Below are 20,652 nucleotides of genomic sequence, written 5' to 3' on the forward strand. Positions count from 1 at the left end.
AATTTAAAGATCAACTTGCCTCTGCCTTCCAATTGCTGGGATTAAAACGAAGCACCACAATGCCCAGCGTTATTCTGTTGTTCTTAGTGGGAGTAAAGTGATCTCTTGCAGTAGATAGATAGATGATATGAATAGATAGATAGATAGATAGATAGATAGATATGTATGGTGTGGGACCATGGTTTGTATTCTGTCAATTATATTTTAAAATTTTAAATAAACTCTGATTGTTCAGTAGCCAGGCAGGAAGTATAGGCAGGATAACCAGACAGGAAGTAGAGGTGAGTTAACAAGAACAGGAGAATTCTGGGAAGAAGGAAGCCCATTACTTTGCAGTTGTGAACCTGCCACAGGAAGAAAGAAGATATGACTACCCTGCTGAAAAAGGTACCAAGCCATGTGGCTAACATAGATAAGAATAATGAACTAATATAAGTTATAAGAGTTAATACGAAGCCTGAGCTTATGGGCTCATCAGTTTTATGATTAATGTAGACCTCTGTGTGATTTCTTTGGGATTTACTGACTGTAGGAATTGGGCAGGACAGATTAAAAAAAAACCTCTCAGCCAACAAATGGCGCCCAGTGTGGGGCTCAAACCCACAACCCTGAGATTAAGAGTCCTATACTCTACCAATTGAGATGGCTGGGCAAGACAGAAAAACTTAGTCAACATGTGTGTGTGTGCCTGTGTGTCTAATATAACAACGCAAAGACAGCATTTACTTATAAAATATGTCAAAATCCATCCAACGTTGATATTTAGGGTTTTCTTTTTCTTAGAGCTCAAGCTTAGCCATTCCCACATCCCTACTTACTTACTGAGTCCTGCTTCTGCAGATCCCAGTGTATAGATGCCTCTCAGCCTCTCTCTCCTAATTGGAAAAATAAATTAGACAATCATTTAAAATGTTTCTGTTGCTGTCATTGTCACCCTTAATCTTATGAGTCAGCTTGCTTTGGTACCCTGACATGTTTGTGATTAAACATTCTGGATGTTTCCATGAGATTTTTTTTAAAGAGGAGATTGCTGTTTAAATAGGTGGACTTTGAGTAATACATGTTTCCCTCCATTATGTGGGTGGACCTCATCCTGAAGCTGAACTGAAAGAAAGACTGACCTGAACCACTAGGAGATGACTGTGTTCCAAACAGCCATTGAACCTGAGTGTCTGCATCTCCTCCCCTGGACCTGCTGCCTTACCCTGAAGATATGGCATTGCCAGACTCCATAACCCTAATGGGGGATTCATTTTTCTCTGCCAGTTGAAGAACTGACTGCAACAAGTAGCAGGGAGAGAGCAAGAAGTCAGGAAACAGCAGCAGACAGAACCAGCAGTTAAAGGAAAGCTTTTATTAGAGGTGAGAAAACACATACAAAGCTGAGGGGGTGGAGCAGGAAGCTAAAACCCAGCTTCTTCTTGAGGGCTGGGAGATTCTAAAGTCTCTGAAGGGTTTTCTTCCTGTAATTTAGGTTTCATTAATTTCAAGAATGACAGGATGGCTGATTGGCCCTCAGCCTTGATTTTTATTGAGCCAGTTCATCATTGAGGGCCATCTTGGAAGTTCACCACATTTATTAACTAATCATGGCCTCTTTCCTCATCTGTCTGCCTTTCAGGAAGTCTGTCTAACTACTAGTTTATTAAACACACAGATCTTCTCATTCTTTGGAGATCCTTAATAAAATCACATCAGAAAAGGTCACAGCTTGGTCCTTTGGCCAAGATCAACTGTGAAAGCCCAAACTTCACATACGACGTAGGCTTCTGTGCTTTTCTATGTCACCAAATGTGTGTTCATTAAGTTTTTGCACATCAGTCCTGCTTAGTTAACTCATTATGTTTTATGATACTTTTGAAGCACAGACCCCTAACAACATGACCAAGGTCAAAAAGTTAGGGAAGGGCTGAGAATGTGTGTGCTCAGTTGGTAGAAGTGGGGAGGGCAGGAAGGAGGGAGGACACTATTAAGTCTGGAGAATAACCCCAGCCCCTGGCATCTATCCTAGCTATCTGGTCTGGGAGTTGCATTGGTCTGGACTCCAAATCCCAGCATGCCAGGTCCTGACCCCTCCTCTGTGGGTGGTCACAACCACTCCCATGGGGTATTTAAGTGAGCTACAGAGGAGGAACACATGGTTCCAGTTTGCTTGTACTTTCCTTTTTCCTGTCTCCCTACCACGTGCTCGGTAACCTGAGGGCACTGTATTTAATAAAACAATGAGCATTTTACCCACAAACACACAGAAATTAAACAATGCTCACCTGAATAATCAATGGGTCAAAGAAGAAATAAAGGGAGAAAGTAAAGACTTTGTAAAATTCAATGAAAATGGCCACACAACATACCCAAATTAATGGGACAGATTGAAAGCAGTGTTAAGAGGCAAGTTCATAGCAGTAAATGCCTACATAAAGAAACTGGAAAAATCCCACACTAGTGAATTAACAGAACATTTGAAAACTTTAGAACATAAAGAAGCAAACTCACCTAAGAGAACTAGACAGCAGGAGATAATCAAATTGAGAGCTGAAATCAACAAATAGAAACAAAGAAAACAATACAAAGAATCAATGAGACAAAGAGTTGGTTCTTTGAGAAAATCAACAAAATAGACAAACCTTTATCCAAAATAACCAAAGGCAGAAAGAGAATATCCAAATTAACAAAATCAGAAATGAAAAGAAGGACATAACAACAGATACTGAAGAAGTACAGTATATGTAGATAAACACACTATGTGTATGCACACTCTATATGTATATATATATACACTATATTTGTGTATATATGTATATATACACACACACTCCTTTCAAAGCCTCATGGGAGTAGATGCATTTTGATTACCCTCATTGCAGAAATGAGACAATGAAGACACGTGATGAGGACCTTGTGCAGTCACAGCCTTTGTGTGGTAGATGTAAGATCTTCACCTGAACAACTTGGCTTCAGAGTTTGCTCTGAGTTTTGTCATTGTGCTGAAATGAGGACAAACAAGAGCAAGAACTATGTAATTTGGTATCATATTAGCATCCTTACTTCTTCCAAAATCAGGTGAGAACCCACGATTGCATCAAATCATGCTTCCAAGTTAATTGATTCTCCCCAGATCATAAGAAATACAGACTGACTGGAGCGTTCCAGTTTATTTCTGTGCATCTGGCTGGATTGCTTATGTGTCTGGTGCTCTACTCTGTTCATGAGGGCTGACTTTTGTCCTTAAAGCTTCTCAGGCAAGAGCTGGTTCTTGAGACACTGGGAAACGAGGAACTCCGAGGACCAAAGGTCAGCTCAGAGGGGATCATCAGGAAAACAGAAGAGATGGTGATGGCCGCATGGTCTCTGGAGGCAGCAGAGGGTAGGGACAAACCCTGATTACTAGGTGGCTCATGAAACACCCCTGTCTCCAGGACTAATGCTGGCATAGACGAGCATATGTGAGTCAGAACAGAGATTCCTTCTAGGGAGGAAGCAGCCAGCCAGACATTGAGAATCTAAGCAAGCACTGAAGTCAGCTTCTGCTAGCCAAAGGGAAACTGCTCTCCAGAGAGGAAGGGATCTAGGAATGGGGAAGAAGGGACAGTCCAGCCCGGAACTCGGGAATCTCGTGTGGCCCCAGGTCTATGTGACTGTAGTCTTTCTGTACAGGAGTTTTCTTATCCCACCAAGCAGCCTGAGATGGTGTGACTCACTTGTAGTGGTGTCTCTACCATGGAGAGGCAGCTGGACTCTGCCCCAGCCCAGAGCCAGTCTATTCCTTGGAGCTATGGGAGATCAGTGCTGTTTCTCCCCTCACTCTGCAGGTCCCTTGCTGAACTCCCCATATGGTGTTAGGTCTCAGGAAATGAAGAGAACAGAGCATGAAGGCAGAAAACGAGAAGATGACAGTGCTGCCCACAGAGTCAGGCATAGGGCAGAAGTAAGGCTCGAACAGTGGCTCTCAACCTCGGAGTCACAAACCTATAAATGACCCTTCCACCATCAGAAAACAGAGATATTTATATGCTGATTCACATAGTAACAAATATACATTTATGAAGTAGCAATAAAAATAATTTATGATTGGAGATTTCACAACAACTCGAGGAACTGTATTAAAGAGCCACAGCATAGGGAAGGTTGAGAATTCTGTTCTAGAGAATGCGAGGAGGGTCCCCAGCTTTCATTTCCCCATCTTCACTTGTTGCATAGAGGCAAATGGAAGGAGATGTACGTGCTGTGGTTATGAAGAGTCTAAAGCAGTTGTCCTTGGAAAGGTGCCAACAGGATGTGATCTGTTAAATTTCTCAGACTTTGTTAAGAAGGCACTTGCCTGGTTACAGGTTGTGCTTATCCTGTGGTTTGGGGGCAGGCATTTCCAACTATTGAGGAAGTGATAGCATACATTTTTAGTAGTGTGTTCTGTATGAGGGAGCCCAGGCAGGGTGTTCTCTGTATCCAGAGGATGCCATGGGGCCCCATGGTAAAGGGTAATGCTAGACCCCTTCACTTGGCAAACATATCGCCTTCCAGAAGGAAGTTTTGATTCCTTCTCAGCGATTCCCATGTGGGAATGTCTAGTGTGGGTTTAATCTCTGTTCTGTGGGAGGCTGTATGGATGAGTGAAGGCCCCGGAAGTAGCTCTGCTGAAATCACAGCTCTGCTAAGGTGTTCTCTGGTCACCCACATCAGGTTTCACAGTCCGCAGGTTAACAGTCTATCAGACCAGCTTAGGCTGCCAGACTTGTACTTTCAAGAAACTGAATGACAAGACTGTGGTCTTCAAGTAGAGAACAGAGAATCCTATTCTGCAATTCTTTTCCCCAGGTTGTGGTGTGGTGTATTGATGCTGGTGTCAGAGGCAGCCTATGGTGATTTAGAACTCAGTCTTCCTGCCTCAACCTCCAGAGTGCTAAGATTACTTGTTTAGCACTTCTGACTGGAGCTGCAGTGGATCTCAGTCAATTCAAGGTCAGCCTGGGTCACAGACCCCACCCAGTTCTCTCCCTCTACCAACATTTTTTGTTTTGTTTTGTTTTTCAAGACAGGGTTTCTCTGTAGCTTTAAATCCTATCCTGAAATTTGCTCTGTAGACCATGCTGGCCTTGAACTCACAGAGATCCACGAGTCTCTCCCTCCAGAGTGCTGGGATTAAAGGCATGTGCCACCTCTGCTGGGCTTAATACCACCATCTTAATTTGACCACCCACTCCACTGTTATGAAGACACCCAGCCTCAATCCCTTTCTCTGCTTCCACAGACCTGATGATCTATATTCTTAAAGGGCACCAGATTTCCCAAAATGTATCCCATAGAGTCCATAGTTTCTTCCCATGGACAAAGGAGAGAAGAGACAGGAACCATAAAGCAGGATTTGAGGGATCGCAGATGCCAATACTAGTCAAAGAAAGAATTACACTAAACAAAATCAGGTCCTTAGAACTGTGGTGGAATAGAACTAGAGGGCCAGATGTTCTGGCAGTGGAAAAGCACCCTGTAAAGAGTGGGAGGGGCATAACATGTGGATGAGCCTCTGGGAAAAGAATCATAGGCAGGAGCTTCATCCTAGCATTCTTCAGGGAAGGAATTGGAAGAGACAGACCCTGTCTCCTTCATCCTGACCATTCTGATGTGCATTTCCCTGGGGTGGAAGGAAGACACAGTATGCTACCTAATAAGAATGCCTTCCTCTCAGTTCTGGACAGATGCAGGAGCATTCCATTCGGAGAGCAAAGGACACTCAAAAATGCATGGTGTATAAGCAGATGAGACTTGACTCAAATCCTAACTCTTCTGTTCACTTACTGTGTGACTGGGCGTCTGTTATCTGCATAGATGCCAAATTCTTTGATTCAGCATATGAAAATGCTAACAAACCCACAATACTGTTGGGAACTCTATTGTTATTAGCATAGTAGTCCATGGCATAGCGATCAGAAAGGAAATGCTGGCTGTAACAGCTTATCCCTTCCCTTCCCTCACCCAAATCTCCAGAGATCTACAGTCGCCCTCACAGACCTCCTTTATGCCCTCCAGGGACAGAGCCAGGTGGAAGCAGCAGATGGAGCTGGATTCTGCACTCCTCAGCCTCAATCAGACATTTTCTGGACCTGGGCCCTTTGTCTTGCTGGGTGTGCCGGGACTGGAGGGCCTGCATGCCTGGATTTCTGTGCCCATGTGCCTTCTGTACCTTGCATCTTTGGTAGGGAATACACTTCTCCTGGGGCTGGTGGCAGTGGACAAAACCCTTCAGGCTCCCATGTACCAGCTTCTGGGGCTTCTGGCAGCCACTGACTTGATTCTGGCCACATCCACGGTGCCTAAAGCCCTAGCTGTGCTCTGGGGCTTGTCGGATGAAATCTCCTTTGCAGGATGTTTAGCTCAGCTCTTTGTTGCTCACGTGGCCTTCATTGCTGAGTCCTCAGTGCTGCTGGCCATGGCAGTGGACCGCTATGTGGCCATCTGCCAGCCTCTACGCTATGGGGCTCTGCTGAGCCAGCGTGTGGTGGGTATGGTGGCTGCAGCAGCTGTGACACGTGGTGCCTGTGTCATGGCACCACCTGTGGTCCTTCTGCAGAGACTCCCTTACTGTGGGCATCGGGCCATGCCTCACACTTACTGCGAGCACATGGGTGTGGCTCGTCTCGCATGTGGTGACACACGTCCCAACATCTGGTATGGACTGGCTACCACACTGCTCTCTCCAGCCCTGGACCTAGGGCTCATAGGTGTTTCCTATGCCCTTATACTCCGTGACGTCTGTCGCCTGCCATCTCCCGGTGCCCGCTACAAGACCTTGGGTACCTGTGGGGCCCATGCTGGTGTTATTGTTCTCTTCTACACACCTGCTCTCTTTTCCTTCCTGGTTCATCGTTTTGGCTACCACACAGTTCCCGGCCACATCCATATTTTATTGGCTAATCTCTATGTGGTAGTTCCTCCAGCACTTAATCCTGTGGTCTATGGAGTGCGCACAAAGAAGATCACTCAGAGACTTAGGCTTTTGCTTCAAAGAGTGAGAAAGGTGGGCACCGAAGTGCCAGCCATGCCACACACTTTATCTGTATGAACCCAACTGTTGACATCATTTGCCATCAGGTGGGGCCATGACTGTACTACCTATTCCAAACATGTAAGCATGCAGAGTACAGCAAACTGACCTCTCCCTACCCAGCTTCACCAGCACAGTCTTCTCTTTACAGTTCTCTTCTGACTTTCAGTGACAAGCTACTAAGGTATAGAAGAGCTTGGGGCCTCCAGTGACGCACAAGGAGGCCCAGGAAACATCTGCAAGACTATGGTCTTTCTCCATCATTCTACACACACTCAGATTGGTCTAATGTAGCTCAGTGTGAGTTCTTTGTAAGGCATCTGGTACTAAACAAGAATTCCATGTCTGCTGAACGGATGAAGAAAGGAGGAGCTGAGAAATAGTATACCATAGCGTAGCGTACCATAGCATAGCATAGCATAGCATAGCATAGCATAGCATAGATACTATAAGGAGCAGAGATTTGGAGACTCGCCTTTCATCTAGGTGGCTAATAACTTTAGCTCTTCAGAGCTGCTGAGGGGACCATACTGGGACTGCATCATCGAGAGGTTTCCTATTTTGGATCAGAGTCTGAGGGAGTCCTGCTTTTTCACTCTGTGTCATTTGCTAGATATAGTTGCTAAGATGCGGGAAAAGGCTACAGCTCAGTCTTTTGCTCCTTACCCTGGCTAGTCTACTCAGCCTTCCTTCCATCTGTTCTCCCATGAAACACAGAGCTAGTGACACCCATTTGAACCCTGATCCCAGATGCTTTCATATCATGTGCAAATTTAGTTTTCAAATAAACTCCCAAGAAAACCAGAGGTTGTCTTGTCAACCTATGTATTCCCAGATGAAAATACAGTACTTGTGGAGAATGTATCTTATGTATTTTTTGGTTTTGAGTGTGGAATGTCAACCAAGATAAAATATAACCTTACTGAGATTTTCCAATATTGCAAAGTATTGCAATTCCCCAGAATTATATGTACCACAACTCTTGAAGTCTTGTAGAATGGGAAGTGGGAGATTTCGTGTGCCTTGTTAAAACAGGTGTACACCACAGGCAGGGTCTCAAAGGATGAGTGAGTAGTCGAGGGCCTTGGTACTAAGTGGCCGCAGTGTCTGGATGCAGGGGTACTGTGAGAAGCAGGGAAGCAACAGTAGGAATAACTAGTAGCTGTAGATAGCAACCTTCTCAATGAGAGTGGAATGATAAGTCCTTCACGGGAACCTTTCTGGAAATGCGGTATCTCCTAGGCACATGACTAAGTGGGAATCCACATTGCTTGAGAAGTAGGTACTCCAGTAAGCTGACTGAGGACAAACAGATTGCAGGAGAGATTTTGGATAGCCAAAGAGAGAGCCCTGAGCTGTGATTTCTCATCCAGGACTTAGGAACCAAACTCGTCCTTCTCCATAGGAATATCTGCTTGTGAGGCCAGAGAACTTGAGGCCTGAGAGCCTCCTGCTGCTGGTGGGGTAGAGGCTTCTTAGTGCACAGACAGCAGAGGCTAGGGGCATTTGGAGTAGGGAGATCAGGGGAGCATTTGGACGGGGGAGAGTGGAAATGTTTAGAGTGCCCAGGAGAGTGGAGGAAGCAGCTTGCTAAAGATAAGGGAAGGTTTGTAACAGAGCAAAATAGTGCAGTGTTGTTTGCAATTCCCCCCAGGGGCACACTTTGGCCTCTTTCCAAGGAACTTGATTAAGTGGTTAAGTAAATGGCTTCTGCCCTTAGGTTAAACAGGTTAGGTTGCATTTCCTTCTAGAGCCTTCCTCCCTGAAAGTTGAGGAAAAGACCATTACTCCCTTTGAAAGGGACCCATCCCAAGGTCCTCCAGATTCCTCGGGTTTGCTTTAATCTATTTGTGTAGGAGGGCCTGGCAGAGCAGGAACAGATCTCTGTTTGAGATGGATGAGGGCAACCCTGTTTTCATAGAGGAAATATACTTCCACTCATGTTTGAAGTTGCCAGGTTTTTATGATCCCTTTTCCCACCCTTCAAGACCCTACACAGAGCTTAGCTTTTTGGATGTTGAAATCTTTGGCCCCTCCTCCTGAGACTATTCATTGGCAATGGAGATAAAAGCTCAGGGTAGTCTAGGGACTTAGCCCATACCTACAGCTGGACCAAGATGCACATTAACCTAGCTCTTTTGACCTCTTTTCTGATGCTTCTGGTGCTTCCAGGACAGCCTCAGGTATAAGCAAAGGGTGAAGGTATCATGGAGGAGAGATAGTTCTGTTTTGGGCTGGCTGCTTTCTCCGTTCTCATTTTGTTCAGGAATACCTAGGTCTGTGGCAAGAGTAAAGACAGAGAAACCTGGAGAAGATGATGATGGATGGGAAACCATTTTGTTGATTGGATATCTCTTGGATAGTATGGGCATAAGATGAGAGGAGACAGACGGGGGGTGGGAGAACGCATTGTATATTCTGATGTGACTAGTCCTTGATTTTTACCACCACATGCATACTCTTCCTGTGATAAAGATGATGCTGGTGATGAGGTTAGAATGGTCAGCCTAGGGCATTATAGATGAAGGGGCCTTATTAGGCTGAAGACACAGCTAGTGTAAGCTATGGGTAGTAGAGCTCAAAAACATACGGAGGAGGGTAAAGCTTCTCAGAGAAGTACAGGGACCATATATAAACCCCAGTTGGTACCATGGGGATAATCTAAATTTTAGAAGGAATTTCCAATATAGTGCTAGGTTATTCAGTATCAAAATGAAATGGAGAAAGAATTAATGAACTATAGTACCACATCTAGGCGACTCTAAGCAGGCAGGCACTATCTTAAGTGCTCTCTCTACTTGTCTATATTATCCATCTGTCTGTCTGTCTGTCCATCTACTTACCAACCTTGAAGTACAACAATAGGGAAAATGCCACAATTTCTATTACTAACCATGTGAAGGTACTGGGACACAGAGAGATTATATATGCAATATGAGGGGAAATAGAAAATGTAGCTCTAGAATCAGTGGATTTGAACTGGCTGTGAGAAAGCCATGTTATGCAAGGGTAAGAAGAGTTCAACTTCTGTGTCTCTTAGCGTTAGAACTGCCCCAATTTGCTCTGGTTCACTGAGACAATGGAACTCCTTCTTGCCTTCACCTTCGGGCTTATGCTGACCCATTCCATCTTAGTTTAGAGCTGTGTAGATGCCTTTGACATAAGAGCACAAGATTTGGAATAAATGCCAGGTTTTGGAGAAGTTCTCAGCCTTGTTAATTATTAGTTACATGATTTTATAAGATTTTTTAATCTCAGACCCTTGTGTTTTTCACCTGAAATTCCTGGATTCCCCACTTACCTCATGCTATGTTCTTGTGAGCGTTAGCTCTGAATCCAGACATGGATTCCTCCTGCTGCTTCTCTTGATAATCAGGGATTCTCTCTACATGCTTCCTTCAGGAGAGGCTGAGGTTGTAGATCTGCCATATTCCAAGACTGGGGTTTCTGTTGACAACTGAAGCTCCTTAAGCCTGCCTCAGTGTTTTTCTGAAAGAAATCTTGACAACAGAAGAAGGAAATCTTGGCCATCAACTATGTGAGGTGTAGCTATCTGCACTTATAGTAGTAATATTTCATTTGTATTTTAATAAATAAAGCTTGCCTGAAGGTCAGAGAGTAAAACAGACCAACTGATCAGCCTTACAGACCAGGCTTGCCTTGAACTCACTGAGATCCTGAGTGCTGGGATTAAAGGGCCTCGCCAGCACTGTCTGTCAAGAGTTCAAAGCCAGCCTGGTCTGTAAGGCTGACCACTGCACCTGTTTTACTCTCTGATTTTCAGCCAAGCTCTATTTATTAAAATACAAATGAAATATCACTACATGCACTCAGTACGTGATTCAGGGTGAGAGTGAGTGGTCAACTAATGGAAGTTAGGAGGTGACTGAAGCTTCATTGCTGACAAATTAAAGTAACTAAAACTCCCAACACAGGGATCCCTCAGCAGCCAGTAAGATTCAAAGTGTACCCCACAACCCAAGAGCAGGGCTGTGCCTCTCTTTTGCAAATAGTGATTATATATATATATATATATATATATATATATATATATATATATATATATATAGTTATCCAGTGTGCTTCGTTGTTCTCAGTGTGCCTTTGACCCTGATTTTGAAGTTGGTGAGAAGTACATTAAATTCCATGGATGAGAGTGGCACTTTCCAGTGTGTGGTCCATCTGCCCAATGACTCGATATTCCTGCAGCAGCTGGAACAGCTACAGAATACACTACAGGATCTCATTGGCAAGTACGAACAATAGCTGTCCAGGGTGAGTGAGTGCTGGAGTTGAAGCCCTTGCAAGACCATCCTTTACTGGCTTCAGTTCAGCCAGGACTCCATGGCAATGATTCCCCGTCTTTGAGATCAAACCTAAGGAAGAAAGGGAAATTTGGTACTATTCTTAAGGTTTCCCATAGTAAAACATAGCTTATAATGTTTATAAGAGCTTCTTACATTGATAGATAAAATAGTGGTTGTAGATCCACTGAAAAACAAGACAGGGGAAACAGAGGCATACATATCGTCGAATCAAAGAGTTGAAAGCAGGATGATCAATGTGGAGGAGCAGAGAACAGATTTGCCATAATGAACTGAACTAGAGGTGCCACGTGGAAGGGCTGGTCTGGAAAGCTTGGCACTGAGCCTATAATAAGGGCAAGGGGGTGAAATATTATATCTGTAGTCCAGTGTTGCTAATGGTCTAGCAAACCTTACTTGCTGAACTCCCGGGGAAGCTTCATCATATATGGCCAGACTGGAAACTGGTATTGTTTATCTTTTGTGCTAGTCTTAAGGGGTGGGTGGCTCTAAAGGTTCTTTGAACAGTATAGGTGGTATTTTTTCCCTTGAGAAAAACAGGGACCTGAATGTCCTCAGGTAAGAAGTGGGGGATATTACTACTGTTAAATAAAGTGATAGACATAGGTGGATGTAAATGGATGAGAAGAGTCAGGCTCCTTGACATTTGGAGGAACAATACACCTGTCCTTTCATGCCCAGGCCAAGGAGTATACACCCACCACTGAAGAGCAAGACAGTCAGACTTTGGAACCGAGACACACGCTGGAGTCCAGGTATCCTGGTGTCACTGGGTCCCAATATGACAACCCAGCCTTCACCCTGCTCCGCCTAGAACTGGAAGGTGCACAGGAGTTGGCAGCCCAGCTTCAGGCCAAGGGAGGTGTCAGCGGGGCCCCGGAGCTCCTCCACCAACTCCGGAACCAGGTGTGTAGATGGATTAAAGTGCTCCCCCTACTCCCCATTCCTCTCACAGCCTCCTTTCTTACCTGGTTAGCTATCATAGACACTTCCCCAAACCTCTTCTTTCTGGAGAAGACCCTGAACCCAGAAAATCGAGAGTGCGAGTTAGCTTGAGGACACCCTGTGATCCACATTCCTGGGATCTCATTCCCTCAGGTCACTAATGCCAGTCTGAGCCTGAAGCTTCTGGTTGAAGCTGACTTTCGAAGCTTTCATGCTCTCCAAGAGGAGGTGGACATCCTGGAGGGCCGACTAAGTGAGTGTGAGTGGGAACGGGAACAGGAACACTCTTCCAGATACCCTGGTCCACCCCTGGCTGCGGGTGAGTTCACATACTGAATTTCCCAAGATTTTCTTTCTCCATTGACTGGGCCAAACGCATGATTGCTATAGTAGCCTGAGGGACGAATGGGAGGCCAGAAAAGATCTTGATAAGGAATAAGTCCTCAGTTTCCTGATTATACCAAGACTGGTATCTTCTCATGGACATATCCACATATGCAGCCATTTATACATCTGATAGCCAGGCACATGCATTCATCTCCATCCATGCAAAATCAGGCTATTTGTATGATGATGCATGCAGTTGCATGGGCATGTTCTCAAGCACACATTACTGATTACTCTCCACCATCTGCATTCTGTGGGTTATATGCTTTGTAGCTAGCTCGTATCTTGCTTGCTCTGCCCTGTAGGAGCCTGCACTCATGGAGGCCTACAGAAAGTGAGCAGACCCATTGTGCTGAAGCTCAACTGGAGGGATTTATTGTACAAAGTAGGTGCCTGAGGCTGAGACTCAGCACCCAACCCAGTTTCTGCCCTTTACTGGGTGTCTCCCCTGCGTGCTGATGGTAGGTGAGTACTGGATAACAGAGTTTATGTGCCTGGGTCCATCCCACATGTACTTTAGCCTGGCCTCAACTGGCTTCTTATTAGCACTAACACTGATTCTTTTTTTAAATATTTTTCTTCATTTTACATAACAACCACAGTTATCTCCCCTTCCCCCACACACCTGATCCACTTCTCAGAGATCCCATGGATAGTCAACAAATCCTGGCAGATCAATTTGAGGCAAGACTTAGCCCGAAGCAAGGTAAGCCACCATAGAGAAAGGGCTCCAAAGCCAGTTCATGCATTAGGGATAAATTCTGATCTTACTGCCAGGGAACACATAAACAGACCAAGCCACACAACTGTCACCACATTCAAAGGGCCTACTTTGGTCCCATGCAGGTTCTCCAGCTGTCAGTTCAGACTCCATGAGCTCCCACTAGCTTGGGTCAGCTGTCTCTGTGGTTTTTCCCTTCATGATCTTGACCCCTTTGCTGATATTACCCCTCTTTCCTCTCTTTGACTGGACTCTAGGAGCTAGGCCTAGGGCTTAGCTGTGGATCTCTGCATATCTTTTCATCAGCTACTAGATGAAGGTCCTATGATAAAAATTAGGGTAGTTATCAATCTGATTATTGGAGATGGCCAGTTCAGGCAACCTCTCTATTATTGCAAGGAGTCTTTTTTATAATTCATTTTTAATCAATTTTTATTGAGCTCTACATTTTTCTCTGCTCCCTTTCCTGCCTCTCTCCTCCCTTTCAGTCCTCCCCCAAGGTCCCCATGCTCCCAGTTTACTCAGGAGATCTTGTCTTTTTCTATTTCCCATGTAGTTTAGATCCATGTATGTCTCTCTTAGGGTACTTAGTATTGTCTAGATTTTCTGGGATTGTGATGTGTAGACTGGTTTTCTTTGCTTCATGTTTAAAAACCACTTATAAGTGAGTACATATGATAATTGTCATTCTGGGTCTTGGTTACCTCAATCAAAATGGTCTTTTCTAGCTCCATCCATTTGCCTGCACAAGTCAAGATGTCATTATTTTTTCTGCTGTGTAGTACTCCATTGTATAAATGTATCTCATTTTCCTTATCCAATCTTTGGTCAAGGGGCATTTAGGTTTTTTCCAGGTCTGGCTATGACAAACAATGCTACTATGAACATAGTTGTACACATGTCCTTGTGGCATGATTGAGCATCTTTTGCATATATACTCAAAAGTAGTATTGCTGGGTATTGAGGAAGGTTGTCCTAATTTTCTGAGAAATCACCATATTGTTATCCAAAGGGCTGTATCAGCTTGCAATTCCACCAGCAATGCAGGAGTGTTCCCTTTACCCCACAACCTCTCCAGCATAAGTTGTCATCAGTGTTTTTGATTTTGGCTATTCTTTCAGGTGTGAGTTGGAATCTCAGAGTTGTTTTTATTTGCATTTCTCTGATGGCTAAGGATGTTTAGCATTTCCTTAAGTGTCTTTTAGTTTCCTCTGTTGAGAGTTCTCTGTTTAGCTCTGTACTGCATTTTTTATTGCATTATTTGATTTGGTGATCAATTTCTTTGCAAGGAGTCTTAACTGGGGTCATCGTTGTGGATTTCTGGGATTTTGTTTAGTAATATGTTTCTCCCTGACCCCATAATGGCTCCGTCTATCAAGATATCTCTTTCATTGTTCTCCTTCTCTGTCTCTCCCCCAACTTGACCATTCTGTTCCCTCTTGTTCTCATCCCCCACTCCCTCCCCTTCCCTCCAATTACCCAGGAGATCTAACCTATTTCTTCTTCCTAGTAAATGAGTGATACTCCATTGTATAAATGTATCACATTTTCTTTATCCATTTTTTGGCTGAGGGGCATCTAGGTTGTTTCCAGGTTCTGGCTGTTATGAATAATGCTGCTATGAACATATTGGAAAAAGTGTTCTCGGGGTATGATTGAGCATCCGTTGGGTATATGCTCAAGAGAGGTATTGCTGGGTCTTGAGGTAGATTGATTCACAATTTTCTGAAAAACTGCCATACTGATTTCCTAAGTAACTGTAAAGTTTGTACTCCCACCAGCAGAGAAGGAGTGTGCCCCTTACTCCACATCCTCTCCAACTTAAGCTGTCATCAGTGTTTTTATCTTAGTCATTTGGACAGGTGTAAGATGGTATCTCAGAGTCATTTTGGTGTGCATTACCCTGATGATTAAGGATGTTGAGCAATTCCTTCAATGTCTTTTGGCCATTTGAGTTTCTTCTGTTGAGAATTCTCAGTTTAGTTCTATACCCTATTTTTAAATTGAGTTATTTAAAAGTTTGATGGCGGTGGTGGCGCACGCCTTTAATCCCAGCACTCGGGAGGCAGAGGCAGGCGGATCTCTGTGAGTTCGAGGCCAGCCTGGTCTACAAGAGCTAGTTCCAGGACAGGCGTTAGAAACTACAGGGAAACCCTGTCTCGAAAAAACAAAAAAACAAAAAAAAAAAAAAAGTTTGACGTCTAGTTTCTTGAGTTCTTTGTATATTTGGAGATCAGTCCTCTGTCAGATGTGGCGTTGTTGAGGATCTTTTACCATTCTGTATGCTGTCATTTTATTTACCATGTCCTTTGTCTTATAGAAGCTTCCCAGTTTCGGGAGGTACCATTTTTTTAATTGTTGCTCTCAGTATCTGTTCTACTGGTGTTATATTAAGGAAGTGGTCTCCTGTGCTAATGCGTCCAAGGCTATTTCCCAGTTTTTCTTGTATGAGGTTCAGTGTAACTAAATTTTTGTTGAAGTCTTTAATCCACTTGGACTTCAGCTTTGTGCATGGTGATAGATACTCATCTATTTGCATTCTTCTACATGTCAACGTTCAGTTAAGCCAGCACCATTTGTTGAAGCTGCTTTCTTTTTTCCACTATCCAATTTTGGCTTCTTTGTCAAAAATCAGGTGTTAGTAGGTGTGTGGATTGATGTAAGGGTCCTCAATTTGATTCCATTGATCCACATGTTTCTTTTTATGCCAATATCAAACTGTTTTTATTATTATAGTTCGAGGTCTGTGAAGAATTGTGTTAGGATTTTGATAGGGATTGCATTGAATGTGTAGATTGCTTTTGGTAAGATGGACATTTTGTACTATACTGATCCTACCTATTCAAGAGTGTGGGAGATATTTCCATATTGTCTTCAATTTCTTTCCTCAAAGACATGAAGTTCTTGTCATCAGGTTATTCCCTTGTTTGGTTAGAGTTACCACAAAGTATTCTTTATTACTTGTGACTATTATGAAGTGATATTTCTCTGACTTTTTTCACCCCATTTATCATTTTTTATAGTACGGCGATTTTATTTTTTTAGTTAGTCTTGTATCCCACCACATTACTGAAGGTATTTATCAATTTTAGGTGTTTACTGGTAGAATTTTTGAGGTCACTAATATGGGTACTATCATATCATCTGCAAATAGCAAAAATTCAATTTCTTCTTTTCCAATTTGTATCACATTGATCTCTTTTTGTTGTTTATTGCTTTGGCTAGAAAACTGAGTGTTATATTGAATAGATATGGAGAGTGCACAGTTTTGTCTTATTTCTGATTTATTGGATTACTTTGAGTTTCTCTTCATTTAGTTTGATGTTGATTGTTGGCTTGCAGTAACTTGTCTTTATTATGTTTATGTATTTTCCTTGTATCCCTGATCTCTCCAAGACCTTTATCATGATGCGGTGTTGGACATTGTGGAAAGCTTTTTCAGTACCAAATGAGATCATCACATGGGTTTATTCTTTCTTTCAGTTTGTTTATATGGTAGATTACACTGACAAATTTTTATTTCTGGGATAAAGCATATTTGACCATGGTGAATGATTGGGTTATTTTTTTAATGTGTTCTTGGATTCATGTTGCCAGATTTTACTGAGCATTTTTGCGTCAATGTTCATGAGGGAAATTGGTCTGTAATTCTCTTTCTTTGTTGAATCATTGTGTGGCTTGGGCATCAGGGTAACTGTAGCCTCATGAGAAAATTGTCAATTTCTTTTAGAGTTTCCAGTTTTATGGAGTTCAGGTTTTTGAAGTATGACCTGATGATTCTTTGGATTTCCTCTGTGTTTGTTGTTATGTCCCCCTACTCATTTCTAATTTTGTTAATTTGCATATTCTCTCTGCTTTTTTATTAGTTTGGATAAGGGTTTGTTTATCTTGTTGATTTTCTCAAAGAACCAGCTCTTTTGTCTCATTGATTCTTTGTATTGTTTTCTTTGTTTCTATTTTGTTGATTTCAGCCCTCAATTTGATTATTTCTTGTCTTCTACTTGTCCTGAGTGGGTTTGCTTGTTTTTCTTCTAAAACTTTTAGCTGTGCTGTTAAGTAGCTAGCATGAGATCTTTCCAAATACTTCATGAAGGCATTTAGTGCTATGAATTTTTCTTTGCCCTGCTTTCATAGTGTGCCATAAGTTTGGATATGTTGTGCATTCATTTTCATTGAATTTTAGGAAGATTTTAATTTCTTTCTTTATTTCTTCCTTGACCAAGTTGTGGTTCAGTTGAGCGTTGTTCAGTTTCTATGATTTATAGGCTTTCTGCACTTGGTGCTGTTGTTATGGTGATCCAATAAGGTAAAGGGGTTATTCCAATTTTTTGTATCTATTGATATTTGCTTTGTGACTGAGTATGTGGTCAATTTTAGAGACGGTCTCATGAGGTGCTGAGAAGAGGCAAATTATTTTGTATTCGGGTACAGTGTTCTAAAAATATCTATTAAGTCCATTTGAGTTATAACATCTGTTAGTTCCTTTATTTCTCTGCTAGGTTTCTGTCTGGCAGACCTGTCCATTGGCTAGCAGACACTGTAGCTGTTGCTTTTCAAAATGGTTATTTATTTCAACATAGTATACAGTGAGTAAAAGATGGAATAAAAATAAAATTTGGCCCCAAAGTCCCTACTCTAAATTGCTTTCCCAGTTTTATTTTTTGTTTGTGAGAGAATTTCACACTAACGGAAATTGTATTTTCATCATGCTCATCCTCCCTCCCTGACTCACCCCTTATTGCCCCTCAGAATTTATCCTCTTCTTTTGTAATTACACACACATACACACATGCTCACACACTTTCTTCTCTCTCACTCTCGCTCACACACACACACACACACTCTACACACTCTCTTCTGTAATTACACACACACAAACACTCATACATACTCTCTTCTGTAATAACACACACATACATAAACACACATTCAGACATACACATACTCTCATACTATTACACACACACTTACACACTCAAACACACACTCACACAGCCTAAGTCCAGGTAGTGTTTCCTACGTGGACACATGTGTTGGACTGACCATGTGGGCATGGGCAATCTGTTAGGAGTTTGCCCCTGAGGAAAACAGATGTTCCTTCCCTCCACACAGCTGTGAAGTGCTTGTAACTCTCCACCTAGAGCTAAGACCTTCTAAACCTTTCCCATATCTATGCTAAGACGTTTATTGATCTAGTGCAGGTCTTATGTAGGTCACCATATTATTGTGAGCTCATGGGTGAAACATTCCTATCATGTCTAGAACACACAGCACTGCTTTGGGTCCTTTGGCTGTTAATCTTTCCACCCCCACTTCTGCTGTGTTCCCTGGGCTTGATTACAGGGGTTGTGTTACAGACGCCCCACTATCATTTTCATAGTTCTTTATTCTCTGATTGCTGCTGTCACTTAATGGTTCTACTGTGTGTGGGGTTCTTGGCCTAGGTACTTTGATTACTATAGGTTGTACAAATCCTACGGTGACCTGGTGGTTCTGAAGCACTATGAGCAGTGGAAGATGGGCTATGGTGATGGCAGCGGCAATACCGTGTACAAGAACTGCATGTACTTTAACTACTATGGCACAAGAGACATGGCCAAGGTGGACCTTTCATCCAACACCCTGGTGCTGCGACGTCCATTGCCTGGTGCCACCTACAACAACCGCTTCTCCTATGCTGCGGTGCCTTGGACTACCTTAGATTTTGCTGGTGATGAGAAGGGGCTGTGGGTGCTCTATGCCACAGAAGAGAGCAAGGGTAACCTGGTAATAAGTCGTCTCAATGACAGCACCCTAGAAGTTGAGCAGACCTGGTATACTAGCCAGTACAAGCCTGCTCTTTCAGGGGCCTTCATGGCCTGTGGGGTGCTCTATGCTTTACGCTCACTAAGCATACATCAAGAGGAGATCTTTTATGCTTATGACACGGCCACCAGTCAGGAACACCGACTCAGCATCCTGTTGGACAAGATGTTGGAAACACTGCAAGGCATCAATTACTGTCCTTGGGACCACAAGCTCTTTGTTTACAATAACGGATTCTTAATAAATTACGATCTCACCTTCCTGACAGTAAAGGAAAAGCTGCCAAGGTCTTCCATCAAAAGGCCTTCTGGGTCCTCAGCTCCATTCAAACCTATCAGGTCCAACAAACCCTCCAGATCTGGAGACTCTGTGACTGATCAGAGTACTCATAAAAATACTTTGTCTTCCTCACCTCTAGAAGGACACCTCTCTTAAACTACCTAAATGATTGAAGTACAGTGATTATATTTAGTTCTGTATGTAATCAATATCTCAATCAACACATTAAGGTGCTAAGAATGGCCTGCAATGATTCGATTAAGAAAAAAATACAGTCTTAGCTAGAGAGGGTTTGGAAAGGTAACTGAGTGCTGAGTTATGTGTTTAGCATGCATCAGGTTCTACATTCAATGCTTAGCACAGTGGGGGTAAAGAAGAAAATTCATCATTCAATCCTTAGCATTAAAAAATAACCAAAAAAATTAGCTAGAGAAATGTTGGCTTTTTCTGATATTTGGGCATCACAATTTTAAACTTAGCAGGACAGTTACTAGAATTCTAGGATCATGTGACCTTTCATTCTTAGGGTAAAGCTGAGTCCATCTGATTCCAGTGATCCAAGGGCGCTGGTATCAAGAGAGGGGGTACAGAAGTTCCCTTCATACTTCCATACCACCAAAGGGTTCTGCAGAGAAGGGAGGCAGAATCTTGGCCTGAAGATAAGTTCTTCACTACCCTCAACCACACCTGACCCTGTTCTAGGAAGTCAGCTACTGAATTAGTCAGGATAAGTAGCATGGAATATGGTTGGGACTGTCAATTGAGACATTCTCAATAAAAAGTTCTTAGTATGATTGCAGGAGGTCTCCTAGCATGTGTTTGTTCTTTCCTTCCCCTCTTCAGTGCACTGAGGAGGTATGGGTTAAAATTCTCCCTGTGTTCCTCATCTGTCCACACAGTGATCCCCTCTCTAGACAGCTATATAAACACAGATTCCCAAGCTCTCCGGACCATAGAGGATGCATGCACTGTCTTTGAGTGTATATTCACAAACATGAATTTTGGAACATTTGGGCTTTCAAATTGTAAATGTAATAATTCTGCATTTATATATTTAATGTAGATATCTTAACATAGCCACTAATAATTCATGAGCTTCCTATGAAAAACAATCAAATGCTAGCTCCAAGAAGCTGGGGTACTGAGAATCTTGC

The 20,652-nt window shown here is 42.9% G+C and overlaps 1 protein-coding gene and 1 pseudogene across 1 annotated transcript; both read left to right on the top strand.

Moving 5' to 3' along the window:
* Positions 1–6,010: 6,010 nt before the first annotated feature.
* On the top strand, positions 6,011–7,054 carry LOC119820633 (olfactory receptor 52D1-like). The gene has a single exon (XM_038339177.2). The coding sequence runs from the start codon at positions 6,011–6,013 to the stop codon at positions 7,052–7,054; it is 1,044 nt and encodes a 347-aa protein (XP_038195105.2).
* Positions 7,055–9,153: 2,099 nt separating this feature from the next.
* On the top strand, positions 9,154–19,654 carry LOC119820714 (annotated as a pseudogene).
* Positions 19,655–20,652: the final 998 nt, after the last annotated feature.

The sequence above is a fragment of the Arvicola amphibius genome, chromosome 1, assembly GCF_903992535.2.
Source record: "Arvicola amphibius chromosome 1, mArvAmp1.2, whole genome shotgun sequence".
Taxonomy (NCBI): domain Eukaryota; kingdom Metazoa; phylum Chordata; class Mammalia; order Rodentia; family Cricetidae; genus Arvicola; species Arvicola amphibius.

Coding starts and splice junctions, on each gene's coding strand:
- LOC119820633 (XM_038339177.2), top strand. CDS start 6,011: ATGCCCTCCAGGGACAGAGCCAGGTGGAAGCAGCAGATGGAGCTGGAT.